This window comes from Talpa europaea (assembly GCF_964194135.1).
Source record: "Talpa europaea genome assembly, chromosome: 6".
NCBI classification, from domain to species: domain Eukaryota; kingdom Metazoa; phylum Chordata; class Mammalia; order Eulipotyphla; family Talpidae; genus Talpa; species Talpa europaea.
In genome coordinates, this window is record NC_140072.1 from 40118707 (window position 1) to 40140474 (window position 21768).

The 21768-nt window shown below is 35.1% G+C and overlaps 1 protein-coding gene across 1 annotated transcript in view; it reads left to right on the plus strand.

Annotated features, from left to right (window-relative positions):
* Positions 1–21768, plus strand: part of TMEM131 (transmembrane protein 131) — a gene marked incomplete at both ends in the record, with an annotated part of 137563 nt that overhangs the window by 69063 nt on the left and 46732 nt on the right. Inside the window, 11 exons of the mRNA XM_084235665.1 lie at positions 1304–1426; positions 7408–7488; positions 9707–9857; positions 9955–10011; positions 10763–10824; positions 13354–13462; positions 17307–17415; positions 18235–18388; positions 18479–18649; positions 19978–20088; positions 20354–20488. Of these exons, the coding sequence (XP_084091791.1) occupies positions 1304–1426; positions 7408–7488; positions 9707–9857; positions 9955–10011; positions 10763–10824; positions 13354–13462; positions 17307–17415; positions 18235–18388; positions 18479–18649; positions 19978–20088; positions 20354–20488 (1263 nt within the window). The remainder of the gene's footprint in view (positions 1–1303; positions 1427–7407; positions 7489–9706; positions 9858–9954; positions 10012–10762; positions 10825–13353; positions 13463–17306; positions 17416–18234; positions 18389–18478; positions 18650–19977; positions 20089–20353; positions 20489–21768) is intronic.

Here is a 21768-nt window from a genome sequence, read left to right on the forward strand (position 1 = left end):
AAGCTATCATCATCTCTCCCTGGATTACACAGTTGCCTTCTAATTGACCTTTCATTCCTCCCCAATCCCTATCATAGGAATCTTATTTGAACAGAAATCAAATCTAGTCAACTTCCCCATGCAAATTCTTGTTTTCCCATTGCTCTTAGAGCAAAATGTAAACTTTTGATCAAGACCAACAGCCTTTTAAGGTCTGATTCACATATATCTACCACCTCATCTTTACCACCTCATTCCATTTGGCCTCCTTCCATCTAACTCCTGGTCTTCAAACAAGCCAAACCCTTTCCTGACTTATGCCCTTTGCCTATACATTTCCCCTTGCCTGAGTACACTCCCAGGACTGGCTTTTTCTCATCTTTCAGTTAACAGCTTATATTACTTCCTCAGAGAATATTGCTGTCACCATTCTCTCTAAAAGAATATTCCCATTTTGGGCCTTCCTGGTGGCGCAAGGGGTTAAATCTCAGCACTGTGAAGCTATCTGCAGCCAGTGCAGCATGAGTTGATTCCTGGCCAGGGAGCTAACCCATGGTGCAGCAGACCTCTACTGTCTTGCCTTCTCCATCCCTCAACAGTGTATTTCAATGGATCTGCCTGTTCTGCTCCCCACTCTGTCTCTGGTGAATCCTCTCACCCCCTGTACCTTTGGTCTACACCCCAGCTCTTATATGCATAAATAAATAAATCTTTTTTAAAAATTCCTATTCTTACTATAAACAATTACTGTATATCACTTTACCCATTTTTTAAACCTTATTTTTTTAATCTAATCTTACCCTCGTATTAGAATATGTTTCACTAGAGCAGGTACATTATCTTGTTCACTATTGGATTTTTCACTACTGTATATATTTGTGCCTAGCACACCATAGGCATATAGTAAATGTCATTTGATCAACTGGCTCACCCTTTTTAGTCAACCCAGGGCCTTCCCAGGTGGGAGTGACCTAGGACTGGGCTTGACAGTGAGATTATCTGTGTCCCAGATCCATCTCCTGATTGTTCAAGTAGAGAAATCTTTTGATTCCTATTTCCTTTTGTCTCTCCCATGACCTCTTGAAAGACTACTATCATTTAATTTCCAGTATATAGCAGACATCATTCCAAATTTATATAGTAAATCAAATACGTAGCCAAATAAAGTATAGAAACTGTATGTTTGTTCTTTCTAAAAAGAGTTAAGAACTTTCCACTTAAATTAGACTCAACAGTTTTCCCTCTCTCAGTCAGTTATAGTTATAACCATAGAAATTAGTCATAGAAGCAACTCAAATTGAATTTTCTTTCTCCTTTGAAATAGGTATTTGGTGTTGGAGTTCCAAATCCATATCGATTAAGGCCGTTCCTTGGGGCCAGAGTCCCTGTGAATAGCAGTTTCTCACCTATAATAAATATACATAATCCTCACAGTGAGCCTTTACAGGTGAGTTTACGATGGTAATTTCAAATGAACTTAAATTTGATGGAAATTAGCACTTAGTATGGAGTCTGTCTGTTATAGTTTTCAACACTGTTTAAAATAATCAGGTTTTATATAGATACATTGATGAGGGATGTTCTTTTAATGCAGCTTGCTATAGTCTGAAATTTGGACTACAAAAAAGCAGATATTGAATTTTTGGAAACTTTTTTAAAATGACTGACTTCTTTGGTATTGCAGTTTAGGCAGCTCTGCATTTAATTTATTTTAAGAAGTATTTTCAGCTACATATATCTGGCACATTTCTTAATATCTACTCCTCTGACCCAATATATTTTTTAATTTTGCTTTTATTTGAGATAATATTGGTTTACAGTATTGTATAGGTTTCAAGTGCATAGTTTCTCACCTCAGCAACTTTATATATCACACCATACTGTAGGAAAATAAAGTGTTATTGTTGTTTTGCCGGGGACATTGGAAAATGTGCGACCACCTTTTGGCCTCCTGATCCAGGAGCCTGGCCAGCACCCGGACCAGGAGCCAAAAGATAGGGCTGGTTATGTAACTGTTCGCGATGTCCAGGACCACCAAGAAATATGGCTGGTTATCTAACTCCGGGGCGTCGTGCACGGAAACGTGACCAGCTCACCATGAATCCCTGAGCTTGGATACTGGCCATATCCAACCTCGGGAGATAAAAACACAGTGGTCGCCTAGCTGCTGCTGCTTGCAGCTGCTGGACGTGGATATGTCTCCCGTGCTGTTCTCCGGAGTGCTGACTCTTTGCCTCTGTGATGCTGTTCTCCGGAGTGCTGACTTTTTGCCTCCGTGATGCTGTTTTCCGGAGTGCTGACTCTTTGCCTCTGTGATGCTGATTTCTGAGGAAACTGTACAGTATGTATGCATGTTCATCGGTTTGGTTGGATTTGGGGCACTGTTTATAATTTTGCTCTCACATCGCCTCTGTTGCTCACAATAAATCCTTTTTCCTTTAATACGGTGTGGTCATTGAATCCCACGGAATCGAGCCTCCCTCAAACACCTGTGCACAGGGCTAGCAATTATATTTTATTGCTAGTTACACATACTCATCAACAAATGTCTGTAGTCACCATCTACCCATCCATTCCACACCCACTACTTGTTCAGCCCCAACCCCCGGTAACCATCATTCTTTTGTCAAAGTCTGTAGGTTTATTTTTGTTTGGTTTTGTTTGTTCCTTTGGTTTTTTTCCTTTGAATTCCACCAATGAGTGAAATCATACAGTATTTGTCTTTCTCCTTCTGACATATTTCACTTAGCATAATCCCTCAAGTCCCTTCCATGTTGTCACAAATGTAAGATTTCATCTATTTTTATTGCTGAGTGTTGGATTTCATTTCTGATTTTATTTGATTTGAGTCTTTTTTTTTTTCATTAATGAGTCTTATCAAAGGTTTGTCAATTTAGTTAATTTTTTTAAAAAAGCTTCATTTCATTGATCTTTTGTATTCTCTTTGGTTATTTCCAGTCTGAATTTTATTGTTTCCTTTTTATTCCTTCCTTCTACTGACTTTAGGCTTTGTTTGTATTTCTTTTTCTAGTTCCTTTCAATGTAAGGTTAGATTGCTTGAAATTTTTCTTGTTTCTTGCAATTAGACTGTATTGCTATAAGCTTCCCTTTTAATACTGCTTTCACTGCATCACAGAGATCCTGGTATACAGTATTTTTCTTTTTCTTTTTCTTGAGATGTTCTTTGATTTCTTCAGTTGTTCAGTAACATGTTGTTTAAATCTCCAACTTTCTCCCAACTTTGACAGCCAAAATGGTTTTAGTCATCCTCAAATCGCAGTCAGAAAGTTCATAAATGAAAGGGACAGTGAGGGAGACGAAGAAGAGATGTTCAGAGCCTCAGTGACTTCCAACTAGATTACATTTATTGCCACTGAAATTTCTAGTTGTATTGTCTTTGTGGGAAGGAGATGTGGTTGCTTTCCTGAATCATAATACTCAAAACCAGAGGCCCCAAAATTCTTTAGGAACAATATTGTAAGACTTAACAATAGCTTGAAAGTAACAGATGGAGAAAAAAATACCACATATTGTGATAAGCTATAGAACTTAGGCAGCATGGTTTTTGTCATCCTCGAAACCCCTGGTAGGATTGTTCATAAATGAAAGGGATGATGAGGGAGAACAAGAAGAAATATTCAGAGCCTGCATTGTGACATGTGTGGGGTTTATATGCTAAAGTAGCAAAAAAGAAGTTTCTTCCCAACACCTGTTTGATTTTGGATGAGGATAGCTACTAATAAGAATACTCTACCCATTTTAATTATTTTTAGTTAGATGGCTTATCACTAAAGGAGGAAATTACAAAAAAGAAGAAAAGCATCCTGCTTTTACACAGGAAAAGTGTGTTATCTTCATCATCACTCTGTCATTATTCTTTTGCCACTTTAGATAATGGTGTATTTTCTCTGTTCTGGTTAACTTTATTACAAATTTATACAGAAACCTCATTAGTTCTTGCTGCCGTCTTTCCTTGACTGTTTTCAGTGAAGAAATAAAAACTTGTTTTTCACTCTATCAGACATGCTGTAGGTATAGCAGCAGTATTGCAGAGCACACTTGGTGTGGTTGACAGATCATAGACTGGGGGTCTTGCTTCCTACTTGGAAGAATGGGGGTTACAGGATTCAGCAAATATTGGCCTATTGGCTAATAGAAAATTGTCTTAGTAGCCTTCCAGTTACTGCTTTTTCTCTTCTGCCTTTGAAATCATGGAGCTATTTGTTATCTTAGAATAGTTATCTCTTTGAATTCAATTATGATTTTTTTCTTTTGTTTATCTAGTTTTTTTTTCCCATTTACAACATTTTAATTCAAGAAGACTTCCCATGGTAGATTTTACCAACACACTGAAAAGCAAAATGAAAAACCAAAGTTGCCCTCTTAGAACCAATATAGGTTGTGTATAAAGTACACGTAAGTCAATAGTTTTAATATTTTGTATTATTAGTCTTGTTCTTTTTTTTTTAAGTTTTTTTTTTTTATTTATACAAGAACTAGTTGCCAGAGGTATGGGAGGGTGAGAGGACCCACCAGAGACAGAGTGGGGAGCAGAACAGGCAGATGGACCAAAGACACTGCTGAGGTAAGCAGCGGGTGAGGCAGGAGAGGTTTTCTGCGCCGTGTGGGTGTCTCCCTGGCTGGCCGGGAATCGAACCCGCACTGCAGAGGCTGCAGATAGCCTCACAGTGGTGCGTTCAACCCACTGCGCCCACCGGGGAGGCCCCATTAAAGACTTGTTCTTAAACTTAAGAAAATATCTGGGCCTCCCCGGTGGCGCGCAGCGGTTGAGCGCTGGGTTGCGAAGCTGCCCGCAGCCTCTGCAGCGCCGGTTTGATCCCTGGCTGCTCCCCGGCCACAGGAGGAGGGTCCCACATGGCACGCAGACCTCTCCTGCCGCCCACTGCTCCCCTCAGCAGTGTGCTTCGGTCCTTCTGCCCGTTCTGGCTCTGGTGAATTCTCTCACCCTCCCGCGCTTCTGACTGTACCCAGTGCTTGTATAAATAAATAAAAATAAATCTTTAAAAAAAAAAAATCCTAAAGCAAGAAATTGCAGCAATGTAGTTCAGTATATAACATAAACACATGAATATGTTCTCACTAAAAAAATTTTCAAATAAATAATTTAAATGTGAAGCAAGAGTCCCCTTGAACTTCCTGCCTTTTAATCTAGCACTGTCTGCTAGGACTTTCTGTGATGATGAAAAAGTTCTGCATCTGCTCTGTCCAGTGCAATGACAGACGGTTATTAAGTATTTCATGCTTGTACATATATGTCAGAATTCCTTAAATCAAGCATTTTAAATATATATAGGATATTGTATGTCAATTTAAACTTTGTTGGAAGAGTTTCTTTACATAAAATATGTTTTATATATGTTTTTGGCTTCCTTTAAAATTTAGTAAGTTGAGATAGATAACCCTGGGCTAAAAAGCAGCAATGTGTTTCTTTCCTGGTTTTAACGTAATCTTTCCTTTAGTTTTATTTATTTATTTATTTTTTATTTATGTCACTTAGATTTCAGGATTTATTTTATTTTTTTAGATAATCAAAAGTTTTTTTATTTTTATTTTTTTAATTTTATTTTTATATTCCCCATATAATTGCAACCCCCTTATTTTGACCCCAAACCCTCCTTTCCCCAGTCCCCCCCCATAGTGTGTCTCTGGTTCATAGTTGTTTGTTGATTTTGATTTTTTTCTTTCTTATAGTTATAATTTAGTCCTTTTCTGTCCCAATTTCCTAATTCCTTTCCCTATTATTAGTATTCTACCTTTTAAACTTATGTTTCCAAATGTTGTTATGTTGCCCTTGATTCCTTGTAACATTAAATTAAATAATATGTGATATTTTCTGTTTTTTCAGAAAAAGTTCTACAGTTACCCCATCACTTAAAATACTGTCACTATTAATGTAATTGTTGCTATAGGGGAACACTGTAATAAATGAGAAGGTATATAATAATACTCAGAGAAAAATGCATTAGTAAATGCATTACTTCAACAGTAACATATTCAAAAAGCAAAAACCTTTAAACTTATACTAAAATTCTGCTATTTTTCTTGCTTTGACCTTTGTTTATGTACTCCTAGGGGACTTCTGTGATAAAAACAAGTGGAGGTTTTCCACCCATTCTCTTATTTCATACCAAATTTGCCTTTAATTAAGTACATTCTTTCTTTTAAAGAGATAGAGTTGCCTACCTTAAAGGAAAGCCTCTATCCAAATGACCCACTTGATGTCTAAGTATTTATCCAAGAGAAAAGAAAGCAGATAACTACTCAAAGACTTAAATAATGCAACCATTACTTATCTGTAATGACTTATCTGTAAAACTGAAAACAACCCAAATTATGGCATCTCCATAAACTCTAAACGACATGAACTAATAATACATCCAACAATATGATAGGCCTCAAAGAAATTGCACTGATTAAATGGGACATAAGAGCACAAAACTATGTGATTCCATTTATGTCAAATCCAGAAAATACACTCACTGTAATGTAGAGTGGGTGAGAGCAGCTCAGTGGTTGTGTAGAGATGGAGGAGACAAAAAGGGACAGATGGTTTGCAAAGGGCATGAAAATGGATGGGAATGGAGAGTATTATGCTAAGTGAAATGTCAAAAGGAAAAAAGACAAATATTGGATGATTTCATTCAGATGTAGGATCTAGAAAAACAAAGGAGCTGACAGAACTAAATCACAATAAACCCTAGAACTATAACTGCAAAGTTCAGGCTGCTGTAAGGATGGGAACAGAAAGGGGGGGACCTGATGGTTGATGTTAAAATCATCAGTGTTTCACCATCATGTGTGGGGTGCGGTGATGCACGGCTGAAAGGTGTCAGCCTAGCACCCTAAATCAGACAGTGTTGTAAGCCAGTGCTACCAATACCATGTTACTGCACTAAAATAAATAAAGACAAATAAATATTAAATCTCTAATTCAGAGTAAATATTCAATCAAAAAAAATCACGAGTATAGTTACAGGCTGCAGAGGTATTAATAGTACCTGATATCTTGCCACCAGTAGAAACCAGTTATTTGTATACATTATTAAATATTGTTTGATATAAAGAACTTGTGTTGTTACTATAAGAGATAATTTTTTTTCTAAAATTTGATCATTTCCATAAACTATTTCCTTTGGAAAAAATCAAAATAGGTGTCCCATCTGTGAAACAGCTATATTATTTCTAAATTTAATATTTTAAAGTTACCTTGTTTTAATTTAAAAATACCATTATTGTTTATACATAGCAGCACTGATCGCAGCAATATGACATGATCATTTATATCTGCAAATGTTATAAAATTTTTCTGATACACAATTAGGGTGTCAAACTTGTTTCTATATAACAAGTTACTCTTGCATTGAGAATATGATTTTGAAACTAACCATCGTGTGCTCTTTGTCACAGGTTGTAGAAATGTATTCTAGTGGAGGAGATCTTCACTTAGAACTTCCAACAGGTCAACAAGGAGGTACTAGAAAGCTGTGGGTGAGTGCTAACATATTTTTCTCTCGTGTGCTTACATGAAACCAATTCTTTTCTTAAATACTCCAAAAACACTTAGTTCCTTATCATCAGAAGAAATATGGTTAACTTTTCCATAATTACTCTCTTCATATTACATTTATATCAAATACTTTTGAAAATTGGATGATAAAGCGAGAAAAAAAATATAAGTTATTTGTAGAAAGAGCAGTGAGCAAAATTGGTGGGAACTTTAACCCTCTGTGTGGAAAGAAGATTTCACCTATTCTTACTTAAAATTTTATTGATAAAGTTGTCTCTGAATATCATCATTTGTAATGTGCTTCACACTACTATTTTTTTTAATCCTGTAGGAAGGATCCATTGTATTTCTCAAGGTAGAGAATTAAACATTCATACTTGTTAGAAGACATGGCACTGAAGAGGGAACATATTAAAGCCCTTATAGTGACTTCAAAAATTTTTAATTCTTAGGTGATCTATATCCATGCTTAATATTGTTTAATGTTTAACAGTAATTTGTGCCAGTGCTTAGAGAACCACTTTTTTTTTGGAGAATAATGGCAAATACTAACCAGATTAATGAATATGTAGCAACTACCTTAGTCATAAAAGTTCCTGCCATAGGGGAAAGACATGTAAATGCAGTTCTTGTTCCAGGACCACTCAAGTTGCTGCTCATCCATAATTAAAGACACACTGACTATACCATTATGAATAAGTTCTAAAGATGAGTTTCTTTATTAATTGCTCTGTTAAACACATGTATTCTGTTGATTCTGTCTTCTGACCAGCCTTAATCAGAGAAGGAATATGAAAGGGACATTTTAGGATGTTGGCTTGAATACTGAAAAACAAATTTATCAGTCATTTGGTTAACATCAAAAATAGAGAAACACAGTAGCAGATAGTAATATGCAATGAATAGTCCATTTAAATCCTTTCACAAAAATGTTTTATATTAAATTTATAGTTTGAAAAATTTGTGGGATAAATTATAAAACTATGCTTATAGTTATATTAAGCATAAATTATAAAACTATGCTTATAGTTATATTAAACATAAAACCATGCTTAATATAATTAACTACAACCTGCTAAATTTGTATTATAATTCTAGAGAGGGCTAAGAATTTACTATGAAGTATAATTTGTGCCTAATAAACAATAGAATCAGCTTTCTAATTAGTTAAGAACTATAACAAATGATAGTACAGATATTATAATATTTTGATAATTCCAGTGGCCACAAGAAAAAATGCTGTGATTATTATTCCTACAAACCTAGGACAAAAAAAAGTCAGTTGGCTTTGACCTCAACCCTTGCCCCTTTGAGTGCATTCGAGAAACCCCAGTGACCAAGTCGGCTCTCTAGAGATGGAAAAGTGGATGGTCTACCTTAGTGACCCCAGGAGGGGGTCCAATCATTTTTTCCCTATTTTGACACTAAATAATTAAGAGATTAGAGGTAAGAGAAGACCAGTAAATTCTGAAACACAGGAATTTTCCAGAATATGCCAAAAGGTATGTGCAGAGAAATTCTGGTAGTCCCAGAGAAGCCAGTGGTTCTAAAACCAAAAACAAAAAAACAACTATACTTCAAAAAGACTTTTTTTTTTCAATTGCGTCTTCCTTGAGTATATGTGTGGGGTTTTTTTTTTGTTTTGTTTTGTTTTGCAAAGGTCTAAGAACAAATGCCTTGAGCCTTCCTGAATGCAGTTGGTAAACTGGATTTGCTTGGGGAGCTCTATTTTGTTTGATTTTTAAATGAAGGGAAAGCAGAATCTGAACTCTTTTGGTTGTCATTTAAAGAGATTCCTTCAGGCTCTGGAAAAGCATTTCGTGCTCATGGAGATATTTCTGTTGTTCAGAGAATTTCAGGACTGAATTATATACCCAAAGCACCACCAGTACATTAAAGAATAACTGATATTATAAATTAATGATAATTTTGCAACGGACAGCATGTTTTCAGATAATTTTATTTCATTTTGCTCAATTTTACATGCCATATTTCATCAATTCTAAGATGCAAGTATTTTCAAACTTTAAATCCTCAGAACTGGAGTGTTATGATCAGTGCAATATAATTGTTTAATTGGCACTGTATTTTATTTTTAGTGGGTATATAAAATAATAATTTATTTGTCAGTGTAAGTTATCTTATTCAATAAACTAGAATGGGTTTACCACATTACATTATGTTCTTTTAACTTATCAGGAAATTCCTCCTTATGAAACTAAGGGAGTGATGAGAGCCAGTTTTTCATCTAGAGAAGCAGATAATCACACAGCCTTCATAAGAATAAAGACAAATGCTTCAGACAGCACAGAGTTTATCATTCTTCCTGTTGAAGTTGAAGTTACAACAGGTTAGTGGAAAACTGAAGAAATTGAAGTTTGTTTAGTTTTTAATACATCCCACTCTGGCAAAATAAAATATAATTGTTTACTTTTCTTTTCCCCAAGCTCCTGGAATTTATTCCTCCACTGAAATGTTAGATTTTGGTACACTACGAACACAAGGTAAAAAACAAACAAAAGACAGCCTCTTTATGGGTCTTCAAAATAATCTCCATATTCAATACTGAATGATTAATTCTTTTGTAATTCAGCTTTGGAAGTTATTTCTCAGTGGGTTGCATGATCTTAAAGAAACCTCCTTTGAGGAAAGCAAGATCATGGGATAACTTCCATAAAGCATTTCTAAATGGAAAATTGAGGCAGATTAGATTTCTGGGTTTTTTAATCCAATTCCCCACCTATTCAGTTATGTAGAAATTATTTTTAAAAATAATAATATAAAGGAAATAAAAGGATTTACTTCTCAATTTTTGTTTAGGTATGTATTATGCAAATGCATTGTAATGACAATGTTAAAAATTTGTCCCAGATTAAGAATTCAAATTCTAAAATTGAAATAAGTAAAGGATTTTTTAAGAAAAAAGTAGGAGTACTTGTAACTTTGGGATTTCCAAGGGCCTATTTTTGAAAATTAGGTTTGGTTTAAATGTGAAAGTCTTACATTGCACATTGTTTTCTTTACTAAGCTTCATTGAAAAACTAAAATGTTAGTAATAATATCTAATTTCACTAAAAATTATACTTTTTTTGTTTTTTGATCTGGTTGTTTAGGAAAGTGCAGTTTTTACTAATGTGATTGTCACTCTGTTTCACATTCTAAAGAGAGTCAGTCTGATAATTTAGTAAGATAAAGATTCTAACTTGCCTTATAAAGCACACCTTTTTAAGAAATTTTTTTTCTTAATTTTAACAGATCTACCGAAAGTTTTAAATCTTCATTTATTAAATTCAGGAACAAAAGATGTCCCGATAACTGTAAGTTTTTCCTATTTTTTTTTCCTAATTTATATATTCTTTGATTTCTCTATTCATTTTAAAAATAAACTCTTCTTTAAAGGAATTCTGTTTTGTGGTGATGGGGTGACACTTTGGTTCCACCTGTGATATGAGAAACTACTCTGCCTCTAATCACCAGACTTTAAGGATGAGAAGGAAAGAGTAGATGATCTTCTCCACACTAAGTTTGAACCAAAGTTAATGACACTCCCATTTAGACAGAATCATATAAGAAGCTAGTAGATTCTGATAAATCTTGCGCAGTGTGTTCATGTATAAAGATAAAACAGGTTATACAGATTCCATGAGGCTGTTAGACTTAAGGTATGGGTTAGTAGAAAAAGGGAGAAAAATTCAGATGAGTTTTGGGAAGAGAAATAATGAAACAAATATACTAGGTAATGGTAGAATGCTATTAACATTTGTTACAAATACCCCTTATAACTGGCAGCTATTGTAGTTTCCCTACTTACCACACTAAAAAAGGGTTTTTCTCTTCCGCTCACACATACACACAGAGCAAGTGATTTTTATGCCCCTACTAGTGGAATTGGGAAGCTATTAGATGATTTCTGGCAAAAAAAAAAAAAAAAAAAAAGGTAAAAATTTTTATTTGGCCCACAGCCTCCCCTGGGAAGGTTTCCAAGATATATACATATGGAATATTGGAAAAGAACTCTGATAATGGGAAATAGATCAGATGGACTTGAAACGTAAGGGCCCGTTGTCCCTCCATGGCCAAACCCAGAGTATTACCACCAACTGGTCGAGTAGAGACCAAAGAGAGGACATATACAAACACCAAATGAGGAAGCAAGAGATGTCATCCTAGATAACCACATTTTAATGCAATGAGCTAGCTTACTACTAAGATAATTATCCCAGCAGTATCCTGATAGCAGTGAGAAGGAAGATGTTCTGCCCACTGGTAGTAAAAAGCAGTGTCTCTCTAATTATTATATATAACACCAACTTTGTTCCCTGTGATTGCAGACAGAGTGCAAAAAAGGAACCTTTTTTCTTCACACTCTTCTCTGGTGCCTCTTGTGACTTCAAGGGGCTGCCCTTTATTAACTTTATCAGAGTCTGCCTTTCTAAATGTGCTGATAGGGTGGGCAGGGAGCTAAGGGGATGAGCCTAGGTGACTGGTAGGGATCTGACTGTGCCTGTGTTAGCAGGTGTGCCTAATGAGTGTCACAGAAATGAGGTGTTCCTTTGGATAGTGAACATCAGGCTTTGATGACAGGTTTATAAAGTTCCCAAGAAGTCAACAGAAATCCCAGGTTTGGAGACCAAATTGAATTTTAAATGCAGATTTTTAATAGTTTTGTACAGTATGTGTTTGGACAATATGATGCCAGTATAAGGGCCCTAGGCAAAGTCAGGACATCTGGTTTCCACTTCTACCTCTTGATACCTAGCTATTGAAACATTACTCAGTATTAAATTTCTCTTCATCTGTTAAACAGAATGGAGGTTGATATCTATAAAGTCCCTTCCAATGAAAAATGGTTTACATGAGTGAGGAAAAGTACCTGCACTTTAAGATACATACTTTTTTTTTTTAAAGATTTATTTGTTTATTTATACAAACACTGGGTACAGTCAGAAGCGCGGGAAGGTGAATTCACCAGAGTGGGGAGCAGAACAGGCAGACTGACGAAATACACTGCTGAGGGGAGCAGCAGGCAGCAGGAGAGGTCTGCGTGCCCTGTGGGACCCTCGACCGGCAGCCAGGGATCGAACTGGCGCTGCAGAGGCTGCGGGCAGCTTCGCAGCCCAGCGCTCAACCACTGAGCCACCAGGGAGGCCCTAAGATACATACTTTTAAGCTTGCTATGAAAGTATAAGCTTTTACTGGTTGGTGTTTTTTTAATTTATTTGAATAGAAAGATATTTTTTAAATTTAAAGTGTTCTGACATCTTCCGAGTAACACATCCCTGCAGTCTGCCTCCCTGTTCAATCACAGAGGAATGCAGCCCTGCCTCCTGACACAGCAGTGTGTCTCATTCACAAGGCCGTGCCCTGGAAAAGTTTTGTAGCAATGGGATCTACAAAACTACCTTGCCAAAGGGGTATTGCTGCCAAATTCATGTTCATTCTTCACCTTCATAGAGTCAAAATGTTAATTTACTATGGTGGATTTCTTTAAGAGCGATCCTGTCATAAATCTTCATATCTCTTTCTCATATATGAAATAACCATTCATTTGGAAAATAAATCTTTTTTAATTGGTTTTATGTACTCATTCCCTCTGTACTAGTTTGTGTTTAGCTTTTTATGCTCACTTCTCCACCATACATTTTCCCCCTAATTGTGTAATTGTTTTATTTTATAAAGATATCCTAATGAAAATTAATTTGAAATTTTCAGTTTGGCCTACAATCACAAAGTTAATTAAACTTTCAAATTTTGATTCTGCTTTGCTCCTCCAGTATACTTGCCAGTATAATGTAACTGAACCATTACACTAAAATAATGCCATGTGTATGTTTTTCTCTTTGCAGAGTGTTCGACCCACACCACAAAATGATGCTATAACAGTACACTTCAAACCAATAACATTAAAAGCGTCAGAAAGTAAATATACCAAGGTTGCAAGTATTAGTTTTGATGGTAAGTAATCAGATTTTTCTCTGTAATACAGTGACCTTAACTAGAAGACATCTTCATTGACATCTTAATGTAGAGATCCAAACCATTTTATAATCTGATTTTATATTACTAGTTTGGTTGTCTTTTCTTGTAAAACATCATAGACTCTTACTTGATTGTATCATGAAAGAAAATATAACTTCATAAACTTAAATTAGTATTAGCAAATACATTAGGATTATAATTAAATTTTTATAATTTGGACTAACTCTCATATACCTATTATGCATTGTCTTAATTATGTATTTTTGTAATTGAGCAATAATGTACTTGAATTTCAAAAACATGTTTGTACTTGAGAGCAGTTCTGAAGAATTCTCTGTAACATTTTCATATAGTTTTTATAAGCAAGGCAGGCAAACCTACCTAAGCAGGTAGTGTCAACTTCAATAGTCATCCTATGCGCTCAGAGAAAACCCCCAGGGAAATCAAGATTAAATATGTGACATTGTTAAGAAATAGTATGTATTGTAGAAAGTATCAATGCCACAATTATTTCCATATCTATGAGAAATTATCTTTTGTGTTGTTAAGATACCAGACTCATGGCCACCAGTCATCTGTATCAATCTCTTTCTCTCCTACTGAGAAAGAGTGACCAATAGTAATTGCTGACCCCTGAGAACATTTAGGGCCCACCTTCCCAGTAAATTCCAGGAATGGGAATATGCTTTCAGAACAGTTGTACTGTTTGGTGATCCAACACTCTTTTTCCTCCTGTTTCTGTACTGACAACCCAGTAGAATGTATCCATTCTTGAGATAAGTGAATGTCAGTAATGTTAGTTCTTCTTAGATTGTAGACTCTAATATAGTGCTTCTTAAAGAAATTTATGTAAAATTAAATGCAACAAAGGGAAAGCATTTTTAAAGCAAGTGCTGCGTTTCTTAAAAGGGACTTTCATTATCATGGGAATATCCCCCCACATCCTCCCACTTCCTCTCCCACTACCACCCAACATCCCAACACAAAATACCATTGGGCCTCCCCTGGTGGTGCAGGTGGTTAACCGCCGCGCTGTGAAGCTGTCCGCAGCCTCGGTAGTGCTGGTTTGATCCTGGCCGGCGAGGGTCCCACATGGTGCGGCAGACCTCTCCTGTCTTGCCTGCTGCTCCCCTCAGCAGTGTGTTTCATCAGTCTGCCTGTTCTGTTCCCCGCTGTCTCTGGTGAATGCTCTTACCCTCCCTCGCATCTAGCCTGTACCCCGATTCTTGTATAAATAAATAAATCTTTAAAAAAATAATACCACTGAGATTACTGTGAAAATCAATCAGGGAATGTGTGTTTTATTTCATTTTTTTTTTCCAGTTTAGCAATTTCTAATGAAAATTGTGTGTAAGAATACTTTATTCCTGCATTGTTTCCACCTTAAAATCACCCATTTCCTTTCCTACTTTGTGAGATTTGACTTTGTGTTCAGGATATTTTTGTGGTCTTTGTCCAGCTTTCAGTTTAGTGACAGTCACCTTGCTGGGGTAAATGCCCACGTGGACACTTGTGCCATGCTCCTTCCTCACTGTACTTGTTCAGGATGATGACATATTTCTGTAAACCTGGACTCCTGTGCCAATTTGCTGCACTTTGTAATGTCCTCGTACAACCTGAACATCATCCTTTCAGATGGGCATGGATCAAACATTTTTACTTCTGTCTCAGCTCTTTGGAAAGAGAAGAAGACAAAATCTTCCTGTGAATGTGGGAAGGTGCATTGAAGTGCCTTTTACAGTTCTTGCTCTGGTCAGAAGTCGCAAAGAGATTGAACTTTAGTCTGGCCCTCTGCTGCATCAATGATGGCCTCAAAAGGGCTTTATTTAACGTTTAATATTTTCAGAATGCACTATATATTTTAACTTTACCTGTTCACTTACAAAACAAGTATTTTTCTCATCCAGTCACTATTTTTATTCTTTTCTTAACTGAAGTTCCTTGATATTTTTACCACTTCACTGACTATATCTTAAGATACCATTGAAGTGCTGAAATTGTAGCCTTTGTGATCAGTCTCATATCAGAATAAAGAGTGAAACATTAAAAGCATCCAAAAATAACTGTACAGCAAGCAGAAGGAAATGAGGCTTAATGGGAGTTTTAAAAATCTAAAGTCACTATACATATCTACATATTAGACATCATACCATTTTTTTGTTGTCTTGTGCTAAAGTTGAATAACACACATTTGTAACACTCACATGTAAATTCTTCTCATTAGTGGAAGTATCCCATTTTTAAAGGGGATAAAGATAAACAGCTTCTTTATTTGCTTTGAAAGGAACAACCAGTGGGTACCCAGGTTGGATCCAGCTGAATCATTTCTATAATTCCAAGTGGAATTATTTTTTTTCCAAGTGGAATTATTCAAAACTGCTATAAAAATTTAAAGATTTTACTTCATCTATGAGGGTAGAATTATGGCAGGGAGGAGATATCTCTCCTCTTACACCATGAGTTAGGTTAGGCTAACATAAGAAGTTCAGAGCTCACAGCTCTTTATTTTTCTTACACCCTGCTGCTTTAGTGATATTTAAATAAAAGCAAAAAGTATTATCTCTTTCTCAATGCAGATATAAACTAGCAGTTCTCAATAGGAGACAATTCTGCTTCTCAGAGGACATTTATCAATGTTATAGATGTTTTTGGTTATCACAACTGGGGTGCTACTGATATCTAGCAAGTAGAGGTTTGGGATGCTGCTAAATATCCAACAATGCTCCGGATACCCACACCCCAAAAAAAATTTGTCCTGAAATGTTGATAATACTGAGGTTGTAAAACTCTGCTGTAAGTTAAGTCAAAGCTTATGTCCATAGAGAAGTAGCTAAAATAGTGTTTTTCCTCTCGAACTGTGTTCACTTGATAGTTCCCTATATTTATCCTATTATAGGAAAATTAAAAATATTTTCCTTTTCTTTGTGAAAAATATGATTATTTAAAATGTTATAAAAATATTCTGTATGTTTGAAAGCTGAACTTTTTTTCAATCTGTGATTTGTTTACATAACTATAATTTGTGGAATATAACTTCACTCTTCCATATGTGCACATGTTTTATTTTTTTTTAAGGTTTTTTTTTTTTATAAATTTTATTGTTATATTCCCCATACAATTGCAGCCCCCCCATTCTGACCCCAATCCCTCCCCTCCCGCCCCCACCCCCCTAAAAGTGTCTCTGGTTCATAGTTTTTTGTTGATTTTGATTTTCACTTTCTTATAGTTATTCATTTTCCTGGTCCCTTATTTAAGTTTTCTAGATTCCTGCTATGAGTGAGACCATCCGGTATTTTTCTTTTTCTTTTTGGCTTATTTCGCTGAGCATGATCCCTTCCAGCGCCATCCATGTTGCTGCAAATTGCATGTGTTTATCTTTTTTGAATGCTGAGTAATATTCCATGGTATATATGTACCACATCTTCTTGATCCAGTCATCTATTTTTGGGCATTTGGGTTGTTTCCAAAGCTTAGCTATTGTAAACAGTGTGCACATGTTTTAAACCCTCCACCAAACTCCAGTGCCACTGTCCTATCCCCTCTCTTCCCTTCCCTTCTTTTTCCTTTCCCCAGTCCCCTCTGGTAACCAGTGTATTTTTCACAGAATTTAAGAATTACTTTTGTTGTGCTTTGCCAGTTTGTTTTGGTTGGTTATTTATATTCTAAAAATGAGTGAAACCTTTGAGTAACATTCTTTTACTTTATGATTTATTTCACTTAGCATAATCATCTCAAGATTCAACCATTTTGTCACAAAAGGCACCATTTTATCCTTTTTTTTAAACAGATGAGTTGAGTTTTTTTTTATGCTTCCTTTCAGCATCAAAAGCAAAAAAACCATCTCAGTTTTCTGGGAAAATAACTGTTAAAGCAAAGGAAAAGAGTTATTCTAAACTAGAAATACCATATCAAGCAGAAGTTTTAGATGGGTGAGTTTCTCTTTAAAATAAATTTTATGACTTTTTACTACTAATAAATTGTTTTCTTGCTAATTGACCCTAGCAAAAGTGGTAGCTGTATTCACATAAACTCCAGTGAATTACTGTTGCAAATAGTGACCTCAACTGTAAAGGTGAAAGATCTATATTTTATTTTTTTACTTTCTTAGAAGAAAAAGGTCAATGAGGTGATATGATTTATACTTAAATGAAGTTTTAATCATCAGCACTACAATAAAAAGTAAATCTGTGATTTTTAAATAATATTTAAGTAACTTGAACTATTTCTTTCTGCAATTCCTTTTGCAACCTGCAAGTGGCTGTGGCTTGCTAAAGTGTATTGTCACTTGAAATAAAATTGTTTATATTCCTTTATAAACTTGTAAACACTCTTTTAGAATCAACTTTTTTTACAAGTGGGCAATAATATATGTAGTTGACTTTCTAATTATACTTTAACCAATAATAGTTTAATATCCAACTTGACTAGAACTCATTTTAACAGTTTGTTTGCAGTTGAATTATGATAGCATTTTTTCAAAGTAGCTTAAAGCCTTTTCTGTTAGTATGTTCTTGATTTTGTTTTAATACATTCAGTAAAAAATACTTCTTTATATTACCTGTCAATATTTTAGGAGCTAAATGTTGTTTTAAATCATGTGATCCATCACTAGAGTGTTTTAGTTCTAATTTTCTAACAACAGCCCTTAATGCTGAAAAAAAGTATTACAACAAAAGAACTGAATTTTAAATTAATACTTGGAAATTAAAATGATTTATTTTGATTATATTTTTGTTTTTTCCAAATAGCTATTTGGGATTTGATCATGCTGCAACATTATTTCACATCCGAGACAGCCCTGCTGATCCTGTGGAAAGGCCAATTTACCTTACTAATACTTTCAGTTTTGCCATCCTCATTCATGATGTGTTGCTACCAGAAGAAGCCAAAACAATGTTTAAAGTATGTCTGGGAATACTCATACTTTTAATTTTACTAATATACCTACTAGATGATGCTGACATTGCTTTTTTCTCTCCCATCATTTTTTAGGTTCACAACTTCAGCAAGCCAGTCTTAATTCTTCCAAATGAATCAGGATACATTTTCACTCTGTTTTTTATGCCGTCAACATCATCCATGCACATTGATAACAACATTTTACTTATTACCAATGCTTCTAAATTTCATTTACCTGTACGGGTATATACAGGTTTTTTAGATGTAAGTATGTTATCTCTCTACCTTTAAAATTTAAACTCTTCACCCATATTTTGTGTTTTCTGATATGACTAGGGAGCCATACGGTACTCTCTTACATTTTGCCTTTTTTTTCTGTACTCCACAGTTTGGTTTGATTCCTCCCTAATTAGTACTTTCAAGATAACTGGTTCTCACTTTCCCAGCAGCCACTACCCCTTGTGCTATATTTGACTTCTCAAGTACAGTCTTCACTTAGATTTTTAGTACAGTCTCCACTTAGATTTTTTGCACATTCTCTCCCTGTTTTACTTTTAAACTGGCATAACTGTGGGAAAGCAGAAAACAAATTTAATGGAAGTAAAATAATGAACAGTAGTAAAAAATAATGCAGGAGGCATTAAAGGGGAGGAGACTACTAAGACTAATGTCCGGACAACAAAAATAAAAAGACATAAAAAAGAATAAAGTGGGTGGCCTCCATGGTGGCATAAGGGTTTAAGTCTCAGCACTATGAAGCTATCCGTAGCCACTGCAGCACAAATTCAATCCCTGGCCATGGAGCTGACCTACATGGCTCAGCAGACCTCTCCTGTCTTGCCCACTGCTCCCCTCAGCAGTGTATTTCAGTCAGTCTGCCTGTTCCCCACTCTATCTCTGGTGAATCCTCTCACCCCCTGCACCTCTGGCCTGCACCCCAACTTTTATATGCATAAATAAATTTTTAAAAAATAAAGGAAAAAAGAAGCAAGTAAGGTAGCAAAGACATGCAGTTGAAACAGGAATCTAAATACAGCACAAAAGGAAAGAATCATTACAGAAAATAAGCCAGGAAAAAAATAAATCCAAACAAAGCAGTCCTTAGTGTAATAAATGAAAGATAAAAAGAAAGTTAGAACATATAGAAACACAGTTCTCAAAAAAAGTCAACACCATTAAGAATTTTAGGGCTACAGGAACCTTCCACACGATCCCTGTCCTTTTTCATTTGTTTTAGCTTAAGTGATTACTATTTCTAGCTGCTTTCATGCATGTATGATTTTTACTCAGAACAAAGACCACCTAATCCTTTATGGCTCCACTTTATCTTTCCTAGTACTTGAGCTTCCTGCTTCTTTTCTGTGTGTTCAGAGGAGAAATAAAAGTTCAGGCAACTATTTTCATTTCTGATTACTCAAAATTTTTTCACTGTACAAAGTTCTCAATTATATTTTGTATGTGTGTATGTGTTTATTTACATAAACATGGAAACCTTAGTATATGTTATATATTTATATAGTTCCTTTCTCTTGATAACATTTTTTCCATAAGCTTGACTTTACATTTAATCTAGTTCTTTTATCTCTTTCCAGTACTTTGTATTACCACCCAAAATAGAGGAACGTTTCATTGATTTTGGCATACTTAGTGCTACAGAAGCAAGTAATATTTTATTTGCAATTATAAATAGCAATCCAATTGAGGTAAATATATACATATATATTTATTTGTTTTTCAAAGAGGGGAGGGAGAAAATAGCAGAGGGCTGAGGTTGTCTTAGTGGTGGGTGTGTTGTGATAACTTTCATCTGAGGTGGTGTGATCCTATGCCTTTGAAGCATGTGCAGTGTGGTAAACCACTGTTACTGCAGTATAAATAGTAATAATAATAATGTTTTATTCTAAATCACGTATAAGAATTTTTATGCCAATGCTGCAGTAATCACTTTCATATTTTTCTCTTTTTCAGTTGGCTATAAAAAGTTGGCATATCATAGGAGATGGTTTATCAATAGAACTCGTAGCTACTGAAAGAGGAAATAGAACAACAATAATTTCAAGCCTTCCAGAGTTGGAAAAATCCTCTTTATCAGATCAGTCATCTGTAAGTAAGCTTTTTTTTTTTAATTTAATTTTTATTTTTTTATTCCCCATACAATTGCAATCCCCTTATTTTGACCCCAATCCAATGGCCAACAGGCATATGTAAGTAAGCTTTTTTTATTGTTTCCTTAAATTCAGGTGTATGTCTCAACTCCAAATAAAAGGCCATTCCTGATATTTTTTGAGATTTACAATAGCGTTGGTTACTTATAGGTAATCTTACAATCCCTCCTATTATGATGAGAGCACTTGAAACCCAAAGGAGTTAAGTTATACTTTTGTCATAAAAAGTTCTATTACAAGCAAAATTTAAAATTATCTTTTTCTAATAATTATCGGACAAATTCATCTAAGTACTAAACTAATACAGGCTTCATTGAATTTACTGGACAAAAGAGATAGCCATGCACATTGGTGGAAATGTTTTCAATTACACAGTATTACTTCTGGCCAACTTTCTGTACTGACTTGAAGAGATTTCTATGAGGCAAAGCATTGTTTGATCCCTGCATGGGCTACCCTGGCACATTTACTCTGTCTTATACCTATGAACATTTGCTCATAAAGGGGCTTAAAACAACAGAAAACAAAGCAGTCTAAATTCTCACCACTACTGAGAGGGCAACTTGGAACTCATACTAGTAAGAGCAGAATTGGTAGAATCACCTGGTGTGTGAAGGAGTGTAACGTGTCTCATCTGTAGGTGAGGGGGAATCTTCGTACAGCAGTTTCATAAAAGAAAAAGCCCATGTGCCTATGCACAGAGAATGTTGACAAATATATTTCCACTGAATGTCATAGGTAATGATTTAAAGTTTCCACTGGAAAGGTCCTCCAACACAGTTTTGTTGGGTTTTTTTGTTTGTTTTTTTTTTTTTTGAGAGCAGTTTGGCAATATATACCACTGCTAGGAATTCTTCCATGGAAGTAATTTAAAGGGCCAAAACTGAGAATGAAAGTATTTATAATACCATTGTTAACAATTCCAAATAACTAGAAACCAACAGAGAGTAAATCATAATTTTATAATTGAATATTGAAGCAAATAAAAATAAATATTGAATATAAAAAATTAGAAAAGAAGTTATAAAAAAGTGGGAAACTACTAAATATATGCTAATTATAATGGTCACATTCAAGCTACATAATTGGATATTTGTGAATAGTGGTAGATTTATGGGTATTTACTTTTTAATAGCTACAGTGTTTCAAGTTTGATTCAGAAATAAAACTTCCTTTTAAAACAAAACAGTATATGTCCTTGAGAAGTAATAATAGTCA